The sequence below is a fragment of the Podarcis liolepis genome, assembly GCF_965112155.1.
Source record: "Podarcis liolepis genome assembly, chromosome: 16".
Taxonomy (NCBI): Eukaryota; Metazoa; Chordata; class Lepidosauria; order Squamata; family Lacertidae; genus Podarcis; species Podarcis liolepis.
The window spans coordinates 40,628,151-40,651,796 of record NC_139567.1 but is presented as its reverse complement, the minus strand read 5'-3'; the positions used below and the strand labels follow the sequence as shown (position 1 = coordinate 40,651,796).

At 45.6% G+C, this 23,646-nt stretch overlaps 1 protein-coding gene across 2 annotated transcripts; it reads left to right on the top strand.

Annotated features, from left to right (window-relative positions):
• Positions 1–91: 91 nt before the first annotated feature.
• Positions 92–23,501, top strand: RPS6KB1 (ribosomal protein S6 kinase B1). 2 transcript variants are annotated; one of them, XR_014520084.1, is made up of 15 exons: positions 92–515; positions 6,801–6,850; positions 8,062–8,182; positions 8,425–8,493; positions 10,102–10,249; positions 10,402–10,459; positions 11,522–11,622; positions 12,817–12,907; positions 14,425–14,515; positions 15,878–15,985; positions 16,890–16,952; positions 17,504–17,581; positions 18,249–18,603; positions 18,889–19,939; positions 20,863–23,501. XR_014520084.1 is itself a non-coding variant. In XM_083480035.1 (15 exons), exons 1-15 carry the CDS (start codon positions 444–446, stop codon positions 21,674–21,676), a joined length of 1,509 nt encoding a protein of 502 aa, XP_083336161.1. In that variant the 5' UTR covers positions 92–443; the 3' UTR covers positions 21,677–23,501. The 2 variants fall into 2 exon arrangements, 1 of the variants encoding a protein (XP_083336161.1); XM_083480035.1 differs by having other exon boundaries at positions 18,249–18,356; positions 19,698–19,810; positions 21,439–23,501.
• Positions 23,502–23,646: the final 145 nt, after the last annotated feature.

Below are 23,646 nucleotides of genomic sequence, written 5' to 3'. Positions count from 1 at the left end.
AGCCTGAGAATAAAAGTAAAATTTCTACCACGGCGCGTGCGGGCCGACAGATGGCGCTACGCCGCTCTCGCCGTTTTACGTGTGGCGAGTGACGTCAGCGCGCGCGAAAGAGAGCAACTGCCCCTTTCGGAAAGCGCCGCCGCGTGCTCTTTGCGCTTGCGCACTAGCCTCGCGGGCCCAGGTGCCCCTGGCCGCCCACCTCCCCGGCGCCGCCCCACGCTTGCGCAGTCCCTTCGGAGGGGAAGAGCCGCGCAGGCGCGCTGAGCGGGCGGGGGAAGGTCTCCGGCTAGCCTGGGCGATGGCGGCCGTCATGGCGGCGCTCGGGGTTGCCGCTGCGGGCCCATGAGGCGGCCCTCCGGCCCTCACCCGCGCGCTCTCGCCACTAGGCAGCGAAGGGCGGCTCCGGCTGTGCCGCCGCCGCCGCCGCTCGCGTTTCCCAGGCCATGGCGGGCGTCTTCGACATCGACCTGGACCAGCCCGAAGAGGCGGCCTCGGACGAGGAGCTGGAGGAGGGGGTGAGGCAGGCCCGGCCCATGTGCCGGGAGGAGGCGCCTCGGGGGAGCCCGGCTCAGGCCTCGGGGGCGGGGAGGGCGAGGCGGCGGAGGCCCCGGTCGGAGGGAGGGAGGGAGGGAGGCGGGCCGGGCGAGGCCGCCTTCGGGGAAGGACGTGGCCGAGGGTGGGAGGCGGAGGGGCGGCTCTTGGGGGCTGCGAGGATGGTTCCGTTATAACTGACTTGCTATTCCTGCATTGTACTAACGGCGTTTGCTGCTGTTATTACGGCCTTCCCGCATTGTGCCTTTGGCATGAGCAGTAGGAAGAATAGCGAGAGTAGTAATAAATGCATACAAATCCGTGGTCGTGTTTTTGCATTGGGTTTGACACGTGTTCTTACTATTTTTTAGGTTCCTGCATTGTGCATTTTAATTTGATGATTATTATTACTACACTTAAGATCTAGTAATAATACAATATTAAATGATTTTTTCTGCATTGCATACGACAGGTTGTTATTATTTTTAAATTCAGGATTATGATGATCCAGCGGTAATAAATTAATGATTATGTCACAGGTTATACTCATTATTATTAGGCAGTTACTGAGCTAGGTGAACCAACAGCTTGACTCGGTATAGGACAGCTTCCTATGTTCCTAGTGGCCATTAATACATTTTGTGGTTGCAAAAGGCACTGATTCCCTGTCTTTTTTTACAAAAAGTGCAAAAGCAGCTTGCATTAAGAACTCAGTAGTGATAAAGGTCCTGTGGTGCCTTTCAAAACTTAACTGGTTTATTGCAGCATCCACTTTGGTGGGGCTGGAGCTCACTTTGTCAGGTAATAGTTGCATTTCAATGAATCTGAGTGAGATGTAGTGGGCACAAGTCCATGAAAGCTGATGCTGCAATAAATCTGATGCAGTTCGATCTTTTCCACATCTCCTCAGAAGAAAGTCCTTTTGAGGTCAATGGGGTTTACTCTTAGATAGGCTAAAATCCTATAAGCACTTTATGGCACCATCCTAATCATGTCTGTTCAGAAGTAAGTTCTGCTGAATTTAATGGGGCTTATTCCCAGGTAGGTGTGGTTAGAATTGCAGCCTTGGTCTTTAAAGTATCACAAGACTTTCTACTGTTCTTGCTGCAACAACACATCTTCTCCTGTGGAATTTATTACTAATGATAACAGTGCTTTAATAAGTGAACTAGTGCACTTATTGTTAACGACCCGGTTAATCTTAATAGATGCTGCTTAGTCATGGGAGTGAGGAAATACGGGTTGGTATTCAGCTAAGTTATTCTGAGTAGACTTATTTAAATTAATGAATGTGACTAAGCTAGGGTCATTAACTTTAGTTGGTCTGGTAAGTTGACTACCCATTATTTTGCCTTTTGCTTATAATCATTTTTGTGGAGTGAATTTTCAGAAACTGCTCTATTTTGACTTAATGCATTAAGGGGAGGCAAAAGATAGTATGTGGTGATAAGAACATGCAGATACTGTTATATGCGGGGAAAGGGTTGTTTAGGAAATGAATGTGGCTCTGCCTGATTAGAGCAGCCTTGTAACTTTTGAGGGGCACACTTAATATCTTGTAATAATTTTACCCATAAGAGGGATTGTTGAAGACAAGCAGAGCACTGCCTGCCCCTCTTTTATGAGTTAAAAGCAGGTAAGTAAAAACATTTTGCAGGCTAGAAATCAGTGTTCCTTGTGCCTCTTCTACTTAGCCTGGTTGTACAGGAAGAAACTTTGACTCCTCACTCCAGTGAGGCAGTGCAGCGGATTGGCAATGGAGGGATGAAGTTCTATATGCTGCCAGCTCACATGGTTTCTATGCTGGAGTAATAGAATGGGGGTTCCTGTGTGTCAACTCAGCAGGCTTGTGACAGAGAGCTATGTCCCTTTGCAGTGTTTCTCTGTTAGGCACACAGGAGCTAAAGTTCTGCCATCACATCCAGCATAGAAAGGAAGTGGTGAGTGGCAGAAAGCATGTCTTGATCTGTCCATTGCCCATCAGCATACAGTGGTACCTCGGGTTACATATGCTTCAGGTTACATATGCTTCAGGTTACAGACTCCACTAACCCAGAAATAGTACCTCGGGTTAAGAACTTTGCTTCAGGATGAGAACAGAAATCGCGTGGTGGCGGCACAGCAGCAGCGGGAGGCCCCATTAGCTAAAGTGGTGCTTCAGGTTAAGAACAGTTTCAGGTTAAGAACGGACCTCCGGAACGAATTAAGTACTTAACCCGAGGTACCACTGTACTGGGTTGGTGTGCTGAATGTGCTAAAGGTTGACCTGCTGCTTGTCTACCATAGATACATAGCTGGCTGACAGCAAGAGGGAAGGAGAGCTTTGTCATTCGTCCTCTTGGTTACTATACTGAATGCATTGGAAGGCACATCACCTCTTGCACGTACAGTATGGAAATGCTTGAGGAGTGACAAAGCACTCTTAAGCTTCCACAGCCTGCTTGGTTTCAGCACTGGGCAGGAAGGAAGCAAAAGTGCTCTGGAAAGGTTAACATTCCTGGTTGCCTGTGGTAAGCCAAGTGAGTGGGTTACAAGCAAGGGTGGGCTTGGGGGTCCCCTTGTTCCAACGGGGCTACTGCTTTTGTGTTTGATAACTGGGTACTGAAGCACAAGCAAACACAAAATAATATTCAGGTGTATTCATTCCCTGCAATACACTCTGGATAAGGGCAAAGAAAACTTGCTATGTCCCATTTGGGTTTTTAAAAACTTTTTCTTTTAAATTTTAAGCCTTAAAGAACAAAAAAGTTGTCCCGCTAAAAGTTTACAAGTCATGAAAAGAATACAAAGGATTACAAAAGCACAAATCACAAAAAATGCCAGAAATTTCAATCTAGTCTCTCCAGAGTCCTCCATGTGTTTGGGGTTAAATGGGTCCAATTTCTCTTAGCAGCACATAGTTGACACATCAGTTTTTCTGCTAGTGCAACTGCCTAAACATGAGTGTGCCAAGAGACAGACTCCCTCCAGAATGCCAGTTTGTTAGATAATTCTGTTATTTGCCAAGTCTTGTTTAGAGTGCTTGGGACTGTAGTCTAATGCATACATACATTGGGGATATGTTCCATTGGACTTAGTTCTGCATAAACGTGCCTAGGACCAGGCGGTGAGTGTTCTAGGCCTGTGGAACAGTGTTGCTGCTAGTTTGCTGGCCGCAAGTAGTTGTCTTAGGAGACTTGTTGAGCCAGTGCATGAGTACTGGCTGTAGTTGAGGACAGCTTCCCTGGTAAAGATGCGGCTTCCTTGAAACCTGACAAATATTGCAAGTTCCTAGAGTTAGGAGAAGGCTGTAGCTCATTGGCAGAGCATTGGCGTCTCCAGGTAGGGCTGGAAGAGGGACTCATCTGAAATCCCAAACAGCTGCTATCTATTGATGTAGAGTAGAGCTAGACAGAGCTCTACTCTAGACAGAACAGTGGTGTGATCCAGTACAGTGGTACGTCGAGTTAAGAACTTAATTCGTTCTGGAGGTCCGTTCTTAACCTGAAACTGTTCTTATCCTGAGGTACCACTTTAGCTAATGGAGCCTCCTGCTGCCACCACATGATTTCTATTCTCATCCTGAAGCAAAGTTCTTAACCCAAGGTAATATTTCTCGGTTAGCGGAGCCTGTAACCTGAAGCGTCTGTATCCTGAGGTACCACTGTATAAGGTAGCTTCCAGTTTTTCTAGGGTTATTCTGCAGAAGAAAACTGCATCAATACAGTGAGGGGTGACCTCATTTAACCTTCTTGTGAAGGTCTGCAAATATTGATGCTGTTTTGTGGTGCTGCAAGCTAGCGTCCAAATTGAAGGTAAATGTTCTTCAAAAGAAAATGCTTATATAACACATCTTATATAAAGGCATGTATACACACACACTGACTAGGCTTTTAATTAGTGTTTTACCTGAAAATAAAGAATATCTGCTGTTACTTGTGCCACTATACACTCAAAATGGTATTTAAAAGCTTTTAAGTAGCGTTCTGATTTTGTAGATCAAAACCCATGTGCTCTGAGGTTGCTTTTGATCCTGCCATTGTTGCATGACAGGTGGTTTTATGCTCATCAGCCTGTCCCATTTTTGTGTGTGTGTGCGCATGCTATTGTAGAATCATCTGTTCTGTCTGTGCATGGTGGTATATCTTTTCAAACTTGCCTGGATGAAATAGTCTTTTCATCTCCTAGGTCTTCATATCCACAACCAGTTTGTTATTATGCTACCTGTGCTGTACACCAGTAATTTATTCATATCTGGGGTGGATACAGGACCAATGTTCTACTTACTAACAGTAGTCTTAGATGCAAATTGTTTTGCAAAACATTGGGCCCAGCAAGGTTTTGCTAGAAACCTGCTTCCTGACCCCTCCCTTTATCCAGGAGTCGATCACCAGTCCACACACACCCTCCCTTAAGCGCTTGGATTTTTGTACTCCTGACATTAGTTGTAACTGCTGGTGATAAGGCAATAGAATGATGCGAAGAAAGACAGTCGTACCCTGGTTCTCGAACAGAATCTGTTCCGGAAGTCCGTTCAACTTTCGAAAACCAAGGTGTGGCTTCTGATTGGCTGCAGGAGCTTCCTGCACTCAATCGGAAGCCGCATCGGACGTTCGGCTTCCAAAAAAAGTTCGCAAACTGAAACACTCACTTTCAGGTTTGCAGCTTTTGGGAGCCAAAACGTTCAAGTCACAAGGCGTTCAAAACCAAGGTACGACTGTATTTTTATTTTTGAGGGTACTGGAAACAGTCCTGTTACCCTTGGTGAAGTGGTGGTGATGTGTAGCTTCAGACTCTGTAAATGAATAAAATCAATCCCATGTGAGCTACGCCAAGCATGGATTGTGGTGGTGGTGGGCAAATAATATTAGTAGCTTTTTAAGGCTAACTTTTCCTATGGTCTGTCCTTCATATGTGACACAGGTTTAGTTTTCACAAACAGCAGATTATAAACTTGTTTGGAGTATAGAACGTCAGGCTGAAAAGATGCTTCTCCATGCAGTTTAAAAGAAAAATAGGCTGCAGTCATAGAAACAGAGAATTGTATACAGTGGTGCCCCGCAAGACGAAAAACTCGCAAGACGAAAAACTTGCAAGACGAAAAACTCGCTAGACGAAAGAGTTTTCCGTTTTTTGAGTCGTTCCGCAAGACGAATTTCCCTATGGGCTTGCTTCGCAAGACGAAATGTCTTGCGAGTTTGTTTCCTTTTTCTTAAAGCCACTAAGCCGCTAAGCCACTAATAGCCACTAAGCCACTAATAGCCGCTAAGCCACTAATAGCTGTGCTTCGCAAGACGAAAAAACCGCAAGACGAAGAGACTCGCGGAATGGATTAATTTCGTCTTGCGAGGCACCACTGTAGTTGCAAAGGATCCTGAGGGTCATTTAGTCCAACCCCTGCTATGTGGGGATCTCAGCAAAAGCATCCATAACAGATGGCCTTCCAACCTCTGCTTAAAATCCTCTAATGAAGGCCAGCCCACCACCGTCCAAGGGAGTCTGTTCCACCGTCCAAGGGAGTCTGTTCCACCGTCCAAGGGAGTCTGTTCCACCGTTGAACTGCTCTTACCATCAGGATCCAGTTCATCCTGATGTTTAGTTGGAACCTCCTTTCTTGTAACTTGAAGCCATTGGTTTGGGTCCTACCCTCTGGGGCCAGAGAAAATAAGTATGCACCATCCTCCATGCAATATTTCTATAAACTCTCTAAGCTGAGCTTCAGGGAGCCGAACAAGTGGAAGTTTTGAGGGGAGAGGGCTGCAGTGGGGATGAGAGGGCAGTTGCCTGGATAGAGTTCTGTTTGCATAACTCTGGCTCCAACCCATAAAGTCTCCAGCAGCCCAGGTGTCGGGGACCTAGGCGTTGTCTTCATTTTGTATAGTAAAGCAGATCCTGCTTTTCCCCAATGCAGTAAGTTCTCAGTGGTAAAAACAGTTCTGATCTGTAGTGTCCAGAAAAGACCCATGTTTTAAGAGCTAAATTAGTGACTGTCAGTTTGTATGAAATTGGGTAGCAGTGTAGTTGGGTAAAGAGTGCTGAGTCCCTGTGCTGTGCTTCGGAGGATTTGGCAGCGCTCCTGTCGAACTCTGTGGATGTTCCACAAAAACCCAGCATAGGAATTACCATACCCTGCTGCTGACTGTGCTTATGTAAGAGCTGAATGCAGTCTTGGAGTGCTGTCAGTCCTAAATCCTGGGTTAATGTTTAAGCAAAAATTCATAGTTCTTTCTAAACATACACTGTTTACTTTTCTGATTCTCTCTCTCTCCTCCCCGCTTATCTTGTTTTAGGGTCACTTAAGTGAAAGCATGGACCATGGGGGAGTCGTCCCATATGAGCTGTAAGTTTTTAACTGGAAATGGATCCTTGTCAATGGAAGAGTTGGGGAGGAAACAGTCCTGTCCTAAGTCAGTGCTAGAGTCCAGGTAGCAATGCCATCATGTTTAATTAGCTGTTCCTGCCTATGAAATTGCTCCTTGTGCAGGCAGGAGCTCGAGAGTGAACCATGCAATATTCTGAGGGGCCTTGAAACAGCTTTTGGTCTCAGTCTGCTTGTTTCTGTGCCTATATTCGGTTTCAACAGTTATATCTCCCAGCTGGTAACTACCTCTGTGTTCGGATTGCTTGTTGGAAGGAGAGGAGATCTCCCCCTCCAAGAGACAGAATGAGAAAAAGCACACACACACACACACACACACACACACACAGATTTTCCAAGGAATCTGGTTAAAAGTTGAACCCGGTAGTATTAAACTAAACCTTGAAAAAGGAAGTTGGAAAGAGTGTCATTCTGTCAATTTCCTCCTTCAGCTCTATTTACTTTTTAAGAGAGCAAATGTTGCCCACTCTCACTACTTAATGATCAGGGAGACTCAAAGGCTTTGTGGGCACAGGGGAAAACCTTAGGGCTGCCCTGCAGCCACAGACACCACATTGTCAATCTCTTGAGTAGGCTGTAAACCTTAACAGGCCAGTATCAATAATTTATTGTCTTAATCCAGCAAGAGCTGTTTCAGATGCAAAAAGAGGTTTCCTGTATTGTGTCCTACTTGCCGCAATTGCAATGAGGAAACAACCTTTGTGGGCAGGAGGCTGTGGGGGTCTCCCTTCCCTTGTATATGAAGGTATTCTATCCTCTGCAGTTGGCATTGGCCTCTAGTAGTTTGCTTCTCTCTCCCCTTTAAAACTAGTGCTTTCAGAGCACTACGCTTAGGTCCATGTATGCATCCTGTTCAAGCATATAAGGAAGTCTGGATTGATGCACATGTGTTAGAATGGTTTCATTTGCCTGACTTCAGAAACGTTTCATGTTGTTTTTTTTAAAAATTTTTTACTGTGCTTTGAAAAAATGTATTAAATTAAACATTTCAAATTATTTAGAACTCATATTTGCAGTAGTCAGAGTTTGTATTCCAGTTTGTATTCTAAATAATACTTTCTCCCCCATCCCTTCCTGAGCACCTCACAGGGAGGCTTTTAGTTATATACAGAATAGGTAATGTACTTAGTATTGTTTTAAAGGCTACCCTAATTAACTTTTTTGTTTGTTAGTGGCATGGAGCATTGTGAAAAATTTGAGATTTCGGAAACTAGTGTGAACAGAGGCCCTGAAAAGATCCGCCCAGAGTGCTTTGAGCTGCTACGTGTCCTTGGAAAAGGTGGCTATGGAAAGGTAAGAAGTATGAGATGTGTGAGCTTGGTGAGATATGCTGTAAATATTGGAAAAAATAACAAATAAATATATGCATGTTCTCTATAAGATGATCTAAAACAGAAGTTTTCTGGCTGGTTTGAAGTCAAAAGACTTCTCTCTACCGCTCCCTGGTAGTGGAAGAGCTTCAAACAGCAGACCTTGCAGTGTCTGCTAACTCTCTTTTAAAAAGGCATCTAATTAATCTCCATTGTTTTGGACAGGTTTTCCAAGTTCGAAAAGTAACGGGAGCCAATACTGGTAAGATATTTGCCATGAAGGTGCTTAAAAAGGTGAGTTGGCTTTTGACATTTAGCTATTAAATAAGAGGGGCTGTCTTGAGGGGAAGAGATCATAGTTCAGCAACAAGAGCTCATGTCACTGGCAGAGAGTTCTGGTTTTAATCTCTGGCGTTTCCAGGTTTTGTTCTGTTTTTCTTTTTTAAAAAACAGACCAGAGAGAGGCTGATGAGATGGAAGAAGAGCCTGCTGGATCAGGCCAGTGGCCCTTCTAGGCCAGCATCCTGTCCTCACTTAATGCCTGTGGGAAACCCACGAGGAGGACCTGACCACAAGAGCCCTCTCCCCTCCTGTGGTTTCCAGCAACTGTTATTCACAAGCATTGCTGCCTCAGTGTGGAGGCAGAGCATAATTCTGAGACCAGAGAGCCTCCACTGGTCAGAGTAGACAATATCAACAACTAGCCCGAAATGGTGTAAGGCAGCTTCCTGTAATCAAAACTGCTGCACTCACTTCTAGAATAGAAACCAGTAACTAGTGTGCCAGTTCCTGGGAACTGCAGGGGTGTGGGGAGTTCTGTTGTTCTCAGGTCTACCTATCTATTTTTGCTGGCCAACAATTCCCATCATTCCTGACTATTGGCCATATTGTTTGGGAATGATGGCAGTTGTAGTCCAAAATGTCTCGAGGCCACCACATTGGCTACCACTTGTTTTATGAATTGGAATCGACTGTTTCTTTAATGACTCCGAAATTCTTTAAAGGTTTGTGCATAAACTTTTGGAACTCTGTTTTGTTTTGAGAGCAAGTTATGCAAGGGGAGGTCTGTTTTGCAAGCCAGTATTCTTATTTATGGCTTATCGCAGTGTATTAGCAAGGCATACTTTGCAGAGCCCTTTGACTTACATTTTTTAAAAGGTTGCCGAGTGCATATTGGTCTGTTGAAACCTAAATTACTCTGGACATGATCCAACGGAGGCATACCACTTAGTCCCATTTATTTGAGGTAGAAGAAATTCAGATGCACTTTTAACTGTGTGAGGAATCATTGATCTCTTCACAACATGTTTCTTGTAACAATGAATGCAAAGTCCATCTAAATCAGAGAACAATTGGAAGAGCAAGAAGAGGTGTCCAGTGTGTTGTTAAGTACCAGTGAGAAGACTCTAGCACTTTTTATTAAGAGCTGACGTTGACTTGCTGGTGGCAACCTTTGGCCCAGAAGTTTACTCTCTTGGCTCAGCTCAAGCGTTATACCCAAGCCAAGACTCCTGATGACACACTTGCATTTATTTGTATAAGTCTACGGTTTACTGTTAACCCCATGTAAACAAGAACCGGAAACCCACTTCAAACCATGATTTGAAGGCACATTTGTTAGTGCTTATAGTAGCTTACTTGATTGGTTTGACTATAGTGGGAAACTTTGGCTTGTAGTGAAGCAGGGATTGAATCAAAGCCAGGGGGCAGGGGCAGAGTGTGTGAGCCCAAGGCTTGCTCTCCCCTCTTCAAACCATGGTTTGAGAGTTATGTGTGAATAAGTCCTTCATGTTCCATCATGATGCCAGCAATCGGTGGCTGTGTATCATGGGATTGCTGACAGTTGGTTTCTGGTGTAGTCTTTAGAACATTGTCTTTACTGTTGAAGTCTCTGTTCTCTAGGCAATGATTGTGCGAAATGCAAAAGATACAGCTCACACGAAAGCAGAGCGGAACATCTTGGAGGAAGTCAAGCATTCGTTCATTGTAGACTTGATTTATGCCTTTCAGACTGGTGGAAAACTCTACCTCATCCTTGAGTATCTTAGTGGTAAGGATGCAACTGATGGTCAGAATGTGAATTCTGGTATTGTAGCCAGCCAGCAGTGTGGGGTGGAAGCTTTTTCACGTACCGTATATAGCAGAAAGATGACTTATTGTTTCTTACCTTTCTCCCTCCACCCCATGCCCATTTCATTGCAGGAGGAGAACTGTTCATGCAGTTGGAGAGAGAGGGGATATTTATGGAAGACACAGCTTGGTAAGACAAACAAGTTCCAATTTCCAAGCCTCAACAACCAGGCAGCTTCCTGTGTTCCTACATGAGGAAGTTTCTGGGAAAGTGTTAACCTTTTCAGAGTTGAATAATTGTTGCCCATTTTGAACAAACTGGCAAGTTTGGGTATTTTATATGAACCTATGTTCCTGTGGAAAATACCCAGATTTAACAAAACAGTGCATGGACCCCCTGTTTGGAACTGTGGAATAGTAAGTACCGTATTTTTCACTCTATAAGATGCACCAGACCATAAGACGCACCTAGTTTTTGGAGGAGGAAAACAAGAAAAAAAGATATTCTGAATCCCAGAAGCCAGAACAGCAAGAGGGATCGCTGCGCAGTGAAAGCAGCAATCCCTCTTGCTGTTCTGGCTTCTGGGATAGCTGTGCAGCCTGCATTCGCTCCATAAGACGCACACACATTTCCCCTTACTTTTTAGGAGGGGAAAGGTGTGTCTTATAGAGCAAAAAATGCGGTATTTTCTGTGTACACTCTGGGATGCTGGGATAATCTGCCAGAATGCACTTGTTTCGGCCAGGAGGGAAGTGAAGTAAAGAGATTCAATTCTTCAGCTTAGTAGCTTGAGTACTCACCCTCCAGCTCCTGAGGAGCAGAACTAACTTACGCTGGCAGTGAAATTGCAGGCTTATCTCAAAACTATGGTTTGGTGTGACGTCTGAATTGAAAAACCATTGTTTGTCGCATCTGACAAGGCAGAACTGGAAATGGTGTTTGAATCGAGTGTGCAGGCTGTGGTTTGTACTGAGTGTGGTTTGGTGTGATGTCTGAATTGACGAACCATATGGCTGTTTCTCCCCCTCTGAAGGCTGTCCCACCTAGGGCCTGGGGTAGGAAGTGGATGGAGAAATAAACCATTTAGGTACCTTGGCTAGCCTGATCTTGGATTGGTTCACATTCTAAAATTATGATTAGGGCAAACCACAGTTTGGTGCGGTATCTTAATATTGAGCCACAGAATTGTTGTACTCAGATATGACGCGTTGCTATCGGCATTTATTTGTTAATGAAATTCTTGCATTTCAGCTTCTACTTGGCTGAAATTTCAATGGCTTTGGGGCACCTGCATCAGAAGGGAATCATCTATCGAGATCTAAAGCCAGAAAACATCATGCTCAACCACCAAGGTTAGTGGTACGACAGTGAGCTCGTGTGTTGGCACGTGCCATAGCTTTATAGTTCTGAAAGGTGGGAGGGAAACCCTCAGGCCCAGTGGCCAAACGCTGGTCTCTCTGCCTGGCCTTTGGGATTCTCCCCCAACACACACCTTTCCCAGCCACATCCTTCCCTGGCCCTCCTCTGCAGCCTCACTGAGTGTTTTTGGCAGGCTGGGGTGTGTCCTTGAACTTTTATAATGCCTCTTGGTTGCCTGAATCAAGGATAGAGAGGGGTCACAATTGGTGCTCTGCCCACTTTTGCCTACCAAAAGCATGTGACCCTCAAAGGTTGCCGCCTTTCCCCATCAGCCCTAGCTAGGCTGGCAGTTGCAGTCCAAAATCATCTGAAGGGTGGCAGGTTGGGGAGGATGATTTAAAGCATTTCTCTCCAGCCAGAAAAAAGCTTGCATCTCTGCGCTAAGACCGTTCCTGCCTCCAGGCTTCAAATCTAAAAAGAAAAACGCAGAAGAGAAATGGAAAAGGGATTGGGTGTCTTTGACGCGCTTCTCTTGTTTGAGCTGTCCCTCCCTGCCCCATTTTCTCAGACTGAATCCAGCCATTTGTGAAGTCTGTTTTGTTTATTTAGAACATGTTACCCTGCTGCTCAGCCAGAAAGGCTCCCAGAGTGGCTTAATGCTTCCCCTATGTTCTCCTGAGGCAGTCGGAAATCTAGATTATCTGTTAGGGCAAAAAAGGACACTGCTCTTCACGCCACCCTCAAGATACTGCGTGGTTATATATGTTATTTCAATTTTTTGAAAGCAAGCTGTATGCCACCAAGCATTTGAAGTCTCCAGAGTAATACCCTGTTAAGTCTTTCTCTGAGAAAGTCTGTTGATTTCAGTGGACTTAACATTTCTTAGTCCATTGATTTTAGTGAGTACGTTTTGTGTTATGACTAACATTGGCTCTCAACCTGTGGGGCATATGGAGTGGGGCTTGTGTGTTTTTCCTGTTGGGAATCGGTATAGTTCTAAGGTTACAGCTTTTTATTTGACTTACTTTATCTGCCTTGAGGGGCTTTTGCTGAAAAACAGTTTATAAATTAAGTACTGTATGTTAAAATTAAAAAATGCCCAAGTTGGGGTTTTGGTCTCAGATACGACTTGTTAGAATGACACGTTAGTGTTTCTTTCCCACTTTTCCCCCCCTGTTTCCTTTTAGGTCATGTTAAGCTGACAGATTTTGGACTGTGTAAAGAATCCATTCATGATGGAACTGTCACGCATACATTCTGTGGAACAATAGAATACATGTGAGCCCGCATGATGAAACAGAAAAGTATTTCTCTGGTCTGGGGGTAATGGCTAAATTTTACCTTTTAAAAACTTAGCTCAATACAGTGGTGCCTCGCAAGACGAAAAGAATCCGTTCTGTGATTCTCTTCGTCTAGCGGTTTTTTCATCTTGCGAAGCAAGCCCATTGACGGATTAGCGCTATTAGTGGCTTTTAGTGGCTTTTAGCGGCTTATCGGATCAGCTGATAAGCGGCTTAGCGGCGTAGAAAAAGGGGGGAAGGGGGAAAAAACCGCAGGAACTCGCAAGACATTATCGTCTTGCGAAGCAAGCCCATAGGAGATTCGTTTTGCGAAGCACCTCCAAAACGGAAAACTCTTTCGTCTAGCGAGTTTTCCGTCTTGCGAGGCATTCATCTTGCGGGGCACCACTGTATATGATGGGCTTTTCTTGGGTGAGGGGCAAGGGGCTAGGCTGTCTATAGAGCTCAGGACTACTTCCATAAATATTTGAGACACTGTATGTAGAGAAGTCTCCCTGCCAGCCTGCAGTCCCCTTCATCCCTGACGAGTGAATTTTGTTGGTGTGGCTGATGGGAGCTGGAGTCCAGTAGCATGCAGAGGGACACAGGTTCCCCACCACAGCCAAAGGGCTTTATCTAAACCACGTATATTTGAAAGGAGCTAGATTTTATACGTAACTTTGTAAATCAAACTAAAACTTTTTTGCCCTTAAAACTCGTTTCTAGCTTAGCCACCTGCATATTCTTAAGTTAAGTTAAGCTTTGGTGGTGTGATAACTTGCAGCTGAGCTCAGATCATTGACAGTTGCTTGTTAGGAATCATGAATTTTGGAATCTGGAATCGCTGGGGATTCATGTACCATTGTAAGACTGAACCAGGTTTATGAGCATTACACTCTTCATGCCCAGTGGAGCAAAAGATGGCTGATAAACATTTTATGACCCACAGAACAAAGCTCCGTATATTTTAGAAACTTCCCTTGATCTGATTTTGTGATATGAGGTACGTACATCCCACTATACTACACAGCCATGCTGTAACAGCTATCTTTTAATTTATGGGGCACAAAGCATGTAGCTGCTATGTGCTGATCCACATCATGAAATTCATCAGTCTGCTACAAGCTTACAATGATAGGGTGACTCCAAATCCCTAGATTCAAGCCAGGTACCTGGTTTTCATTTCCTTGAAGTCAGTTGCAGGTTATTTTAGCAACAGGTCAGTTCTATTATTGTAGGAGAGACTTGTAGTAAATGTGGATCCATACCCAGCAGTGAAAAAGAACTTTCTTGTCTGGTTGCCTGGAGGCTGTTTTTACTCACCACAGGTGAGTGGCTATTTACCAGCCTTTCTGGATAGGGTTTGGGGAGGCAGGGGTGTGTAAGAATTGTACAGTAATGCAACTTAAGCCGTATATGGGGCATCTTTGCATCTTCATTATGTTTCTTTGAGGGCAGGCTAGTGCTATCTGCCTGTTCAAAACTTTTTTGCTTTGGTTTTCCTTGTCTTTCTAGGGCTCCTGAAATCTTGATGCGGAGTGGGCACAACCGTGCTGTGGACTGGTGGAGTTTGGGGGCATTAATGTATGACATGCTGACTGGAGCAGTAGGTGCACATTTGTAAACTGCATGCATTTTTTTTTTTTCATTTCATAGAGCAGGGTTTTCCAAACCTCTTGAGTTCACTAGCCTCTCTTGATGAGCTTATAAGCAGCATTTATCGATCACCATTGCTAAGAATCAGAAAACGTAAAGAAAGAAGTAAAGCAAATGAAATCAATGATACCATCTCTAATGAGATGGATGGGCTTTTAAGTGTTCATAGAATCATAGAATTGTAAAACTGGAAGGGATCCCGAGGAACATCTAGTCCAGTGCAGGAATCGCAGTGTTGCATGGTGGAATCATCGTATTAAATACAGAGGTTCTTCACTCACTGGCAATGCTTTTATGTCTGAAACCCCCACTGAGCAATGATGCTGTCACATCTTTGCAGGGTGGAATGATGGGTCAATTTACGCTTGGACTTGGAGACAAGCAGGCCCATTGCTCACTTGTGGCATCTCATGAAAGTGATGGAAGTGGCAAGAGGAAAAGGGAAGGCCGTATAGCCCAACGACCGAACATTGCAGAGGGTGCCAGGTTCAATCCCCAGTGGCATCTCCAGGAAGGGCTGGGAGAGGCTGCCTTCCTGAAGCCCAGGAGTGCCGCTGCTGCCAAGTCAGCTAGATGGGCTAGGGGCTGGCCAGCTTCCTTATGGGCTGTATCCAGCCCTAGTCGTACTCAGAATAGACCCTCTGACATTAGCAAACATTAATTAGGTCCATTAATTCAGTGGGGCTGCTCTGAGTAGGACTTACTTGGATATGGCCTTGTGTTCCTATGATAATCTTTTTATTCGCTGGGAGGGGGTTGGACTGTAGATCTTTCACTTTTGCAGCCTTATAAAAATTCCAGAGCTAGCTTTAGTAGTGAGGCTAGATCTTTAGTGGTTATTTGCTTGCAAACTGCTTCATGCCCTCCTTACTGAATACTTCTGCCCGGTTTGTGTTGTCTGCTCATCCCAGCCATTTTGTTAAATAGCATATGTGACGTCATCACTCCTGGTTCTCCCCTGCCCCAGTTCCCCTTCATTGGCTGCTTCACCTTGACATGTAAATGATCCACCCAGAGCTACCATTTAGCCTTGGGTTGCCTATGCTAAAAAACCAAACCCAGTGCTCTTCCCATTGTTTTTGCAGCCCGGGAATTGGGACTGGTTTTCTTGCTGTACTTCCAAAGCTTTCTTCAGAATAGCATTGTGTGGAAATGGCTTTAATTGGGACTGTGTGTTTGCTTTTCAAAATAAAAATATGTTAAAGCAGGAGTATCTATTTTTATATGAAATTGCATAATTGTGGTGCATAGTTCCTTATGGCCTCCTCTCTCTCTTTTCTACCTCCTCTCCTCTGTCTCCCACATTCCATAGCCCCCATTCACTGGGGAGAATCGAAAGAAAACCATTGACAAGATTCTCAAGTGTAAACTCAACTTGCCTCCCTACCTCACGCAAGAAGCCAGAGATCTGCTTAAAAAGGTGGGGATCTTAACAGGGAAATTTGGGGTTTTTATCTTAAAGCGAGTCACAGACCAGCGCTTCCCCAATTAAATGACTTTGGGTTGCGTCCAACTAAAACCTTACTTAAGTAGACCCATTGCAATTAATGGCTCTAAGTTAGTCATGTACTTGTGAATACAGAGGGCCTGCCACTTACGCGAGGATTTGGTTCTGAGGGTCTGCGTGCAAAGCCAGGAACCCCTGGAACCACACCCTGCAAGGCAGAGGGCTGCTTACCTGCATCTGGGAACATTGCAGGAGGGCCGTGGGCAACCTTCCCAGACCCTGATAAGCGAAGCACTAAGAAGAAGCACTTTCTTTACTGGCTTCTGGGATGCTCCCAGAACCCTCACACCTTATCAGGAAGGAAGGCGTCACCATACCTGCTGCGCCTCCTTCCCAAAGCTAGTCACCTTGGTTACCTGGCCACGTGAGGGTTCTGGGACGCTGTCAGAGCCCTCCCACTCCCTCCTCAAAGCCCTGTAAGTGGGGGGGGGGGTAAATAAATGGAGAGTGGAAAGCAGTGAGTTTCCTTGGCTTTCCGTTTATCTGCTTATTTTACTCCCACCCACGTAGGGTTGCAATCATGTAAGTAAAGCAAACACAAGTTGTGGTTTTCCTGTATGACTAACCCTGGATGCTGCTCGTTGCATTTAAGTCACAAGTCCTTTAAAAGAAAGGGTAGCTGAAGGAAATGCTTGCAGTCTATTTTCTTAGGAAGGAGGTACTTCAGTAAGGAGCTGGAATGTTGCGGGTGAGTTTGGTCCGTAGATGATCCAATGTTCTGCCTTTGGCATCTTTAGTTCCAGCAGTCTGCTTCAGTATGCAACCCAGGCTTTCAGGGTCCCTCACTTTTTCTTAAACATATTTCCCCTTTCCTAAGCTGCTAAAGAGAAATGCTGCCTCACGTCTAGGAGCTGGTCCTGGAGATGCTGGAGAAGTTCAGGTAATTTTTGCTTAATGCTTTTGCTCAACTGGAACACAAGGCTAGACTTTCTCCTGGTTTCTTTCTTTCTTTTTTGAAGGACATCTGTGTTGTGATCTGGAGCATGTTCCATAGAGACAGTGTTTGTATACTATTTGAAAGAAACGGTGGGCATCTCTTACTTTTTAAATTACAATCCAAATTGTTTTGAACTGGTTTGCCATCCTGGCTTCCTTCAAGGAGTTTGGGAAGCGAGTGGTTTAGGGCTATGTGTGAGAGGGGGAGAGGGAGAAAATGCTGGCTGCCTCTCAGAGCAATTCTAGGGTCAGTGGGATGTATAACAGCTAAAGAGAGCCCTATTATTTCATTACCAGTTGTAAGCAGGACTTGAATCCAAACTGAGGAAAGAAACGAACATGGCTTTCCTCCTTGCCTGTATTCATTCTCATCACCTTCAGCACACCAGACAAGTTGTCCCCTTTTAGGTTTGTGTATAGCTTAGGAAGCTTCCACTTTGTGGTCTTTTTCTCTTCCGGGTTGGATTCTGACTGTTGTCTAATAATGGTCCTTAGGCTCATCCTTTCTTCAGACACATCAACTGGGAAGAGCTATTGGCTCGGAAGGTGGAACCCCCATTTAAACCGTTATTGGTATGTATTGGTAATGCTTCCTTTGGTGCTGGATAATATTTCACTTAGTATTAATATTTAAACTTAGTATTTGCTTTGTGGATCCCAAAGTGCCCAGGCTTTCCCCCTAAATAATTATTCGGAGGCACGCCCCATTTCTCCTCTAAGTATTTATACCTAGCTCTTCATTGAATATTTCAAGAGCAGGGAATGGTGACATAAAAATAAAATGAGAAATGCACAGGGGGAAAGTATAGTATACAAAAAATTCAGACTCAGTAGAAACAAGTCTGGGGGAAAAAAGGGCCATCACTAATCAAAGCAAAGGTAAGCTGTAGTGAGCACAACAATTATAATTTCCATTTAAACCAAATTCCTGGGTAAAGAAAACAGGACACATGACAACTGAAACAACCAAATGGTCTAGCAGCAGTTCCCACTCCATCTCTCCCCTGGGGCTGCTCACTCCAGGCCTTTGGAGACACTGAAGTAGTGACCCCAAAGGGGTGAAAAGAGTGCTGTCAGTGTACTGCCCCAAAAGGGGTGACCTCTTCAAACAGTGATTTGTCATCGGGGAGTTTTCCTGCAGTTTCTTTTATCTGCCATTCTGACAATTTCAGTCATCTGCTATTAAAGGAGCTTTGCTTGATAATCTGTTGACCTTCATCCATATATATATTTTGCAAAGCAATCCGAAGAGGATGTGAGCCAGTTTGATGCAAAATTTACCCGTCAGACTCCTGTCGATAGCCCCGACGACTCGACTCTCAGTGAAAGTGCCAACCAGGTCTTTGTGGTAAGTAGGAGTGGGGCTAAGTACTGGATTGTTGAAAACCAGCAGAATCCTGGTCTTCAGGCTGCAGGGAATGTCAGAAGGCCTGTTGAGGGTGCAGACATTGTGGAAGATGCTCTCTGCCACTGCCAGGCCTCCTTTCTGAAGCTTGGGCACGCTCTGCGTCTCCCTTGACTACTTAGTAGGCTCAGTTTCCCAACATCCATTGCTTCTTGTACCTTACTCTGGTCTGCAGCTGGTTTTATGTACAGTGGTGCCCCGCAAGACGAAAAACACGCTAGACGAAAAATTCGCTAGACGAAAGAGTTTTCCGTTTTTTGAGTCGTTCCGCAAGACGAATTTCCCTATGGGCTTGCTTCGCAAGACGAAACGTCTTGCGAGTTTGTTTCCTTTTTCTTAAAGCCGCTAAGCCGTTAAAAGCCGCTAAGCCATTAACAGCCGCTAAGCCGCTAATAGCCGTGCTTCGCAAGACAAAACCGCAAGAGGAAGAGACTCGCGGAATGGATTAATTTCGTCTTGCGAGGCACCACTGTAGTGGCATAGGCCAGGGAGAAGGAGCCTGTGGATGGTGTTGGACTCCTTCCATCATTCTTGACCATTGGCCATGTTGGCTGCAGGAGCTGATGGGAGTTGAAATTAATACAGGGATTTGGGCAACAGCTGTCTGAGAGCTTCTGAAAGTACACATAGGCACAATGGAGCAAATTCAGAGTTTATAGCCAGGGCTGCTGCAATAAACAGCTGTGCAAGCCTTTGGGAGGCAGAGACATGAGAGAGCATCAGAGGAGGGAGGGAGGGAAGGAAAGAGGGACAGAGACCAGTGTTGCCCATGGCACCCCTGAGCATCCTTCAAGGCACCTCGGGGGGCCATGGCACACTAGTTGAAAACTGCTCTGACCAAAGGCAGTTTTGATGTTCATGCATGTTCCTGTTAACAACCCACATATTGGCTCTATCTAGATGGCTAGGTCCTGCCAACCTAGCAGTTCGTAGCACGTCAAAGTGCAAGTAGACAAATAGGTACCGCTCTGGCGGGAAGGTAAACGGCATTTCCGTGCACTGCTCTGGTTCGCCAGAAGCGGCTTAGTCATGCTGGCCACATGACCCGGAAGTTGTACGCCGGCTTCCTCGGCCAATAAAGCGAGATGAGCGCCGCAACCCCGAGTCGGCCACGACTGGACCTAATGGTCAGGGGTCCATTTACCTTTACCTTTAGATGGCTAGGATTTTTTGTGGGGGGAGGGTACTGGTTCTTTCACGTTCTGCTCCTGTCATAACACAGAACATTCATTCAAATTCTTTGGGGGGGGGTGTACTTGGCAACAATTATTTCCCACCTTCTAGGGTTTCACATACGTGGCTCCATCTGTACTTGAAAGTGTGAAGGAGAAGTTTTCCTTTGAACCAAAAATCCGATCACCTCGCAGATTCATTGGCAGCCCGCGGACACCAGTCAGGTATTTCTCTTTCCCTTCCCCCACCCCTAGTTTTGGTGAGTAGCAGCAAGAGGGTCATTGAGGTGTTGAGGGTCTGGGCCTTTCCAGGGTGGTGAGAGAGAATATAAATGGTTGATTTTACCATTTACCGTATTTTTTGCACCATACCACTCACTTTTTTCCTCCTAGAAAGTAAGGGGAAATGTCTGTGCGTGTTATGGAGGAAATGCCTACGGGTTGCGGGGGGGATCTACTGCAGTCGTGAGCAGAGGATCCATGGTTCCCCTTCCTTCCCTCCTCCGTGGCTCGCTTTGAAACAGCAAAGCGGGAGAAGAGCCGCTGAGTGGGGAGGAGAGAGGGACAGAGAGCCTGCTTCTTTAAAGGAGCAAAGCGGGAGAGGAGGGGAGCCGCTTACACGAGTGTAAGCAGCTCCTGTCCGGTTGGCTCCTTTAAAGCATGCAGGCTTTCTGTCCCTCTCTCCTGCTACATAGCAGCAAAGTTTTTCAGCTCGCTAAGCCGGGGATGAGCGGGGAGGAGGGAGAAAAGCAGAGCCTGCTTGCTTTAAAGGAGCAAAGCGGGAGAGGAGAGGAGCCTTCTCCCCTTAAACCCCTCTTCTGCATTATTAGCAGCATCCTTCTCCACCCACCCCACGCGTGCTCCTTGTCCCTTGAGTGCTTTTCCTTCCCTCCCCACTTAAAACGTGGTTACAAAGCACAGATCCACATGGATCCTCAGGATTTTTGCACTGGGTCACCCCAAATTCACCATCAGACCACATAGCATATCCATGGCTACATCTTGCACCCAAAAAATCACACACACACTGTTGCCTGGGGCCGCAGTGGTGCAAAAATGTGATTACAAAGCATGGATCCACATGGATCCTCAGGATTTTTGCATTGGGCTACTCCAAACTCACTCTCAGATCACATGTCTGTGGCCACAGCATGAACCACAAAAATCATACATCCGCTGTTTCGTTTAGAATTCCCCCCCCCCCTTGTTTTCCTCCTCTAAAAACTACGTGCGTGTTATGGGCGGGTGCATGTTATAGAGCATAAAATACGGTATAGTGCTCTGTCTCACTAGGGAAGGGGCATAGCTCAGTGGTAGAGCTTTTGTTTTGCATGCAGAAGGTCCAGAATTCAGTTTTCGATGCCTCCATGTAAGGGTGGGAAAGGTTCCCTGCTCAGAACCCAGGAGAGCTGCTGCCAAACAGCTAAAATGGTGCCCTCTAGATGTTGTGGACTGCATTTCTCTCTGAGAATTGGCTGTGCGGCTCATGGCTCTCTTCTGCCGCCACTGTCGGGGGCCTCTGAATGCCCGTTGCTGAGAATAGCGAGTGTGGTGGGCGCTGTTGCATTCTGGTTCTCGCTGGCTTCATAGGGGCACCTAGCTCTGAGAACAGGATGCTTTCTTGGCCTTTGTCCTGACCCAGCAGGGTTCTCGCATGATCTGAAAGGCACAAGGCTCGGAAATCCCTTGAAGTTTCCTGGATGTTGCTGTGGAGTTCCAAAGTCAGAAACAGTAGCCCAATTAAACCTGTTGAATCAGGTGCTTCTGCTGGGTGTAGTGCAACAGCTAGCATGTTTCTGTGTGTTTTTTCCGCAAAACTTCTTTCAACCAACGTTTCTTCTCTCTCTTTAAAGCCCTATCAAGTTCTCTCCTGGGGACTACTGGGGGCGAGGTACTTCCTCTGGCGTGGGAAACGCTCAGGCGCCCGTGGAGTACCCAATGCAGACGGGTGGGATAGAGCAAATGGACGTGTCGGTCTGTGGGGAGGCCTCAGCTCCACTCCCTATCCGGCAGCCAAACACCGGGCCCTACAAGAAACAAGCCTTCCCTATGATCTCCAAGCGGCCAGAGCACTTGCGCATGAATCTATGATGAAATCAGCGGCAATCATTTCCAAAAACTTGCTTCTGGGTAGCACCAACCGAACGCGAAGGATAAATCTCCTGCTCCTCCTCCTCTTCTGAGGGGCGTCCCCTCTCATCACGCTGTAAACGAGGGCTCCTGCAGCTTCTTTCTCAGCGACAGTATCAAAGTCGGCCATCGCACGGAATGAACTGGGAAAGAAGAGGGCAAAAAAACCCCGTGGATCCTTCTCTCCTCCTCCTCCTCCTCGCCCCCTTTTGCCTCTCCTCCGAATCAATGGTGCATTAAGAGAGGACTTGAGCAAAATAGTATTGTGTGACTCTTAAAGCACAGCCGTGCAGCGTGTCCTGTGGGCACGTGCCATTCTTTCAGCTCTCTTATCAAGGATTTTTCAGGTCGATAGCTTCAGGCCGGACAGTATTGAGGGTAGGGTGTGGCTTCTGCGCCATACAGTCTGAAGGGTTAGCCTGGGTCACTGAGCCAAACGTGTGCCGAGTGTCACCTCTCGGGCTTGACCTCCCTCCCCGCCCCCACGGATTTGTTCGCCTGTAGGCGTATTTCAGGTGGCTTCCTGCGGTTGTGTGAAATTGGGGATCTGAAGCAAACTCCAACCCTTGGTCGTTCCATCTGCAAAAAAACAAACTTTTTTTTAAAAGTATAAATATATATATATATATATTTTTCAAATAGAGTCCCTCCCCCACTTTTTTTTCCAAGATGGTTCATTATGGAAAGTATCCCGGACTTTGAATTATATGCAGAATTATTGGTTAGATGGAGCTGAAGTCGGAGGGGGAAGAAGGCTTAAGAATTTGTTTGCTCTCCTACTGAAATAATGGAACTGGTTTGGGGTTTTTTTTATAAAAAAGATGAAATTGAAATCACTGTTGTTATTGGAATGGGGTGGGTGAGAGAGTTCACCCTGCCTTGTCTTATTTAAAATGCCTCTTTCTACAGGATCAGATCAGGTGTCCCCCCCCCTCCCCCGTGTAAAACCCTAGCGGGCATGGAAGGCGTGACCTCCAACTCAGCCCCTCCGTTTGCATTGGGTTGTCTCCAGTGCTAAGCCTACCCTAGAGTAGCTTCATTGACATTAAAGGGCGTGACAGACTTGGGTCTCTTCGTTTCAGTGGTTCTGCTCTTAGCTGAATTTAGTTTGGTACAACCCATACAGCTCCAAGCAAGTGTGGAGGGGGGGGGGTCTCTCCCTGCCAGTACAGAGAGCTCCACACATCCATCAAAGTTGTCACCCACCCACCCCCTTCTTTGCCGTGGGTTTATAGTACTGTCCTCCATCATTCTAAGCAGGAACCTGCTGGCTAAAGTTTCACCTCTACAATTTGTTTTAAGAGATACCAGGAATATGTTAAGATCGTTTAAGCCATCAAAAAAAGAGAGAAAAGTAAAGGATGTTAGAAAGGAATACAACCACAGTATCTTTTTATTTTATTTTTTTATTTTTTTACAATTTACGTTTATGCTGGTCTTGCAGCTTAAGTGGTAATGCTTTGGAGAGATGGTTTTCTGCCATCTTTGCTCCATTTCTATTATGAATTACAAAAAAAACAAACCTTGTTTTTTTTCCTTTGTGCTGAGGCGATCTATCTACTGATTGTATTGAAGAAAACCACACACAGACACAAAGCAAAACACAACAAGTATTATTAAGATGGCCTTCAACGAATGTCTTCCAGAGAACTTTTGCAACTTAATTTTAGGAAACGTTCAAAAGGTTTACTATTTATGTTTTCTGCGATTGTTGTTGAAAAAATAAAATCTGTACAAAAGTGACTTTACAGGTACAAAGAATTAAATAAAGGTATCTTCACCTTAACTTAATACTTCCTGCCTTAAATAAAACATTTCCATGTACGTAGCTGGCGAAAGGGGGGTGAATAATGGTCTGCAGAGCTTTACGCTAGTGTAGAGAGTGGGTGGGTATGCGTGAGTAGGTGCGTGTGGATCTTTGTGTAATGGTG

What these genes read in the sequence shown, in the direction of transcription:
- RPS6KB1 (XM_083480035.1), top strand. Translation starts at nt 444, where the DNA reads ATGGCGGGCGTCTTCGACATCGACCTGGACCAGCCCGAAGAGGCGGCC. An exon ending in CATCCTTGAGTATCTTAGTG is followed by an intron (nt 10,250 to 10,401) that starts GTAAGGATGCAA and finishes ATTTCATTGCAG; the next exon opens with GAGGAGAACTGTTCATGCAG. An exon ending in CCCCATTTAAACCGTTATTG is followed by an intron (nt 17,582 to 18,248) that starts GTATGTATTGGT and finishes TATTTTGCAAAG; the next exon opens with CAATCCGAAGAGGATGTGAG.